This window comes from Sinocyclocheilus anshuiensis, unplaced genomic scaffold, assembly GCF_001515605.1.
Source record: "Sinocyclocheilus anshuiensis isolate Anshui unplaced genomic scaffold, SAMN03320099.WGS_v1.1 scaffold246, whole genome shotgun sequence".
Taxonomy (NCBI): Eukaryota; Metazoa; Chordata; class Actinopteri; order Cypriniformes; family Cyprinidae; genus Sinocyclocheilus; species Sinocyclocheilus anshuiensis.
The window spans coordinates 45,877-50,622 of NW_015542356.1; the positions used below are offsets into that span (position 1 = coordinate 45,877).

The 4,746-nt window shown below is 36.5% G+C and overlaps 1 protein-coding gene across 1 annotated transcript in view; it reads left to right on the forward strand.

The window, feature by feature from the left end:
• LOC107691788 (proprotein convertase subtilisin/kexin type 5-like) overlaps nucleotides 1-4,746 on the forward strand; it is a 33,311-nt gene that overhangs the window by 1,285 nt on the left and 27,280 nt on the right. The window contains exons 2-4 of the mRNA XM_016490599.1: nucleotides 3,410-3,514; nucleotides 3,775-3,888; nucleotides 4,078-4,212. Of these exons, the coding sequence (XP_016346085.1) occupies nucleotides 3,410-3,514; nucleotides 3,775-3,888; nucleotides 4,078-4,212 (354 nt within the window). The remainder of the gene's footprint in view (nucleotides 1-3,409; nucleotides 3,515-3,774; nucleotides 3,889-4,077; nucleotides 4,213-4,746) is intronic.

The window sequence follows — 4,746 nt, forward strand, 5'->3', positions numbered from 1 at the left end:
AAGTAATGCGTTACTTTACTAGTTACTTGAAAAAAGTAATCTGATTACGTAACTCGCGTTACTTGTAATATATTATCCCCAACACTGGTTCTAGAGAGCGTCAAATGTTTATATTTACAGCGTGTTTTGCAGCGTTGAGCAATGTAACCAATCGCAGACATATCTGTTGATTTCTTGAACGCAATGACCAGTCAGAAACGTTTTGTCAGAATTCACTCACGGCTGATTAAGCGCCACAGTTTTTAAGTGCAGTTTTGCACGTGTGAATCATCTCATGACTGCAGACGCGATGTAAATAAGAGATTCATTGTGCAGTTTAGAGAGCTTCATATAACGGAACTATGTAAGATCGCGATGAACAAAGATAAATGATGCTTTTTAGTGATAAAGGGAGCGCGCTTTGCGCTCTTTCTAGGGTATAATCCATTCAGTATTTGTATAAAACTTTCGTTTTTTGGACACATAGGCTACACCCTTCAAGTTTCGGGAATGACATCCGCAAATTCACTCTCGAAATATTAGTGATTGGCAATGGATGGAACATAAAATATGTTGATTTAATTATGTAACCGGTCCTGGCCAAACCTCCACAGACAGCGCGCGTCCCGAGCGAGATCTAATTCACGGACCAAAAGCGTGAGTAAACTTTATTGAGATCGGGACATGTCAACCAGTAATTTCATTTAATTTCCAGTAACGGACGGTAGAAAGTTCAGCAATGAATGGTATGCGATCAGGGCCGTTTCTAGACATAGGTGAGCTAGGCGGTCGCCTAGGGCGCCACCAGCTGAAGGGGCGCCAATGAGCGCACGTACTGGCACTTTTAGCAGGGTTGTGATAAAGAGTGGCACGGTCACCCTGAAATATGACTGCCGCCCCCACTGGATCCCCCAAGATTATTGGGCTAGAGTACTGTCAATCTGACGATGCCTGTATGCCACTAGATCAGAAGAGCCAAAGCTAGTCCACAGTTTACTAAACGGTGGCAAGACTGGCAACCTCTTGAAGTTATTTTTGACTGTGTTGGATTGACCGTTTTGATGCTTACAGCAGAATTGTTTTTTTTATTTTTTTGCATTTATTTATGTATTTATTTATTTAATTTATATATATTTTTTTAATAAAAAATATTATTATTTTTAATAATAATAATATTTTTTACAAGTTACAAGCAAGTTACAAAAAAGTTCTGTTTCAAAGAAATGCTTTTCTTTTGAACTTTCTATTTATCAGAGAACCCTGAAAAAAATGTATCATGGTTTCTACTAAAAAATATATTAAGCAGCACATCTGTTTTCAACATTGAATATATGAAGAAAATGCACCAAAATTAGCATATTAGAATAATTTCTGAATGATTAAGTGACACTTGAGACTGTAGTAATAGCTGCTGAAAGTTCAGCTTTGCCACTGACAGAAATGCATTTAAAAATATATTAATATAATTACATAATTTATAAAAATTATATAATTGCACATACATACACTGCCTTGCGAAAGTATTCATACCCCTTAATTTTTTCCTGTTTTGTTATGTTGCTGCTTTATGTTAACCTGCTTTAAATTACTTTTCTTTCCCCATCAATTTACGCGCCATACACCATAATGGCAAAGCAAAAAACAAAAAAACTAAAGTTTTTTACTTTTTTTTGGGTTTTTTTTTTGGAAATTTGTTAAAAATAAAAACCCCTATCTGGAACAGTTGAAATGCAGGAGCATTCATATTGCTTGAAGATGTTACTACACTTCGAGTGAAGATAACCTGTGGCTAATTCAATTGAATGGGTATGATTTGGAAAGGCACACGTGTCTTAATAAAATGTCTAACAGCTGAAAATGCATATCAACGTGAAAACCAAGCTCTGAGGTATGAAAAAAAATGCCTGTAGAGCTTAGAAACAGGATTGCATCAAGCCACACATCTGGGGAAGAGTTCAGAAAAAAAGTTTGCTTCATTGAAGCCTTAATGGAAGAAGTTTGAAACAACCAGGACTCTTCCTAGAGCTGGCTTCCTGGCCAAACTGAGCAACTGATGGAGAAGGGCTTTGGTAAGTGTGGTGACCAAGAACCTGACGGTCACTCTGGTTGAGCTTCATGATCATATGTGGAATTAGGACAAATCTAAAGAAGGACAAACACCACTCCAACACTCCACGGATCTGGGCCTGATGGCGGTGTGGCAAGAATCTATCCTCTCCTCAGTGAAGACACATGAAAACACACTTGGAATTTACAAAAAGGCACCTAAAGGACCCTCATACTGTGAGAAACAAGATTCTCTGGTCTGATGAATCTCAATTCCAAGCAAGCATCATGTTTGAAGCAAATAAGGCACTGCTCATTACCTGCAGAGTACCATCCCAAAAGTAAAGTGTGCTGGTATCAGCCTCATGCTGTGGGGCTGTTTTTCAGGGCAGGGACTGAGGGACACATCAGAGTAGAAGAAAAGGGCAATGATTGTCCTTCCAACAGGACAATGACACTAAGCACACAGCAAGAGTGGCTTATACCGCATCATACCCAAAAATAACTGAGGCTGTAAAGGCGCTTCAGCTAAGGGTATGAATATTTATGCAATGTACTTATTTCATTTTTTTTTTCTTTTTATATTGTGACTATTCTATTTTTGCTTTGTCATTATGATGTATGGAATCTAGATTGATGTGGGAAAAAGTTCTTAAAAGCAGTTTAACATAAGGCAGCAACATAACAAAACATGAAAAAATGAAGGGGTATGAATACATTCGCAAGATACTGTATATTATTATTATTATTATATTTGAAATAAAATGTATTTTGAAATTAGTTATTTTTAAATTGTAATAATATTTCACAAGATTAGTGTTTTTACTGTACAGTATTTTGATCAAATAAATGCCTTGATAATAATGCAAGACTTCTCTTAAAAACATAATATATATTTATAAATATATAGATTTCTGAAAAATGCTGTCAGTAGAGCTTGGAATATTCATGTAGCATTACTTTTAGGCCAGTTTGAACTCCGGTTTGATTAGACAGTTTATTTAGCTTTGTCTAATTGCACACGTTGTCTTTGCTAACATGTAAGATGCTGACTTCCTCTACTCAGTCAAATGAAATGTGTAACTGCCGTCCACAGCTGGGCTGTTTAGTTCCGGTTAAATCTGGTATGGCTTCAGCCAACATCATAATGTCAAGGCACAGGGTGTCAAAGTGTAATCAGCAGCCAAAGTTTAAGCTCAGCTGAATCGTGCAGTGGTAGCTCAGGTTGCCTCTGATGGTAAGTCTATCAGTGGTGTAGGATAACCCTTTTGTTGTTTCAAAGGCATACGTCAGGGATGAATACATAATTTATATCTCAGTGTCAGTCACACTTCAGCAGCGGCTGTATATATAAAACAATCTTCTTCCCCTTGTGCCGCTGCAGATTGGTGGGCTAGTGGGCCATTACCAGTTCCAGCACAGTGGAATCATCAAACGGTCCACAATTAAAAGCAGAGGAAAGCACAATCTCATCACCACAGAGACCAAGGTACAAGGATCATATACCTTCAGTCACCGAGACACCACTGAATAGTTAATAAGTTAGACTACACCACCCTATAAACACCACACACACATACCAAAACAGATTAAGATGGTACACCAAACCACACGGATGCTTCCTTAAACTTGCCAAAAATTAAACGAGACATTGATAATTGCTCTTAATGAATATTTCATTTAATTCACTGTGGTTTGTGAAGCATGTGATGTTGCCCAGCACATCACAAATATGTTCTAATGCTAAAGGTGAAGTGGATCCAGCAACAGATGGTTCAGAAGAGAGTAAAAAGAACCGACACAACGGACCAAACCCACACCACCAGCTTCAATGACCCTAAATGGGACAGCATGTGGTATATTGTTAGTATGCAACACATTGCAATCAGAAATTTTATATTCAGTTAAAAGACATTATTAAATTGAACAAATTATTTCCACAAAATGTGTTATATCATATTGAAATATCCCTTGCAAACTTTTAAAAAGAATACCTTTTATTACCTTTACTAAAATGTACAAAATGTGTTATATTTGCCTTCTCTTTCATAGCACTGTGATCACAACTGCTTGACCGACATGAACATTCAGGTTGCCTGGCGCAGGGGCTACACTGGGAAAGGGGTTGTTGTTTCCATTCTGGATGATGGTATAGAAAGACAGCATCCAGATCTAAAACAGAACTATGTAAGTTCATGAAAAAAAAGGAGAGATATTTGCATAAAGAAATCTGAAAAAAAGTAATAATGGAAATAAACTGAGTTGTGTATATTATTCACTTTTTTTTTTTAACTAAACAGAAGGGTGGCTGATATAATCTGATATACTGCATGTTTATAATATTATATAAATTATTATATGCACTAAAAAATAAAAACATTATCCATTGACAAACCTGGTGGTTTATTTTCTAGTAATCAGCCAAGTTGAAATTGTTACTTGTCAATGACCTCAAATACTGTCTGTCAAATTTTTATTTTATAGATTTAAAATTGTGAGTGGGATATGAAAAATATGAAGGACTATTAATATGTTGTCTATATGCTAACAGATGTTATTAAAGGGATAGTTCACCCAAAAATGAAAATGATGTCATCATTTACTCAACCTCACCTTGTTCCACACCTGTACGATTGTTTTGAACACAAAAGAAAATATTCTGAAGAATGTTGGTAACCAAACAGTTATTGGTAGCCATTGACTTCCATAATTGGGGGGGGG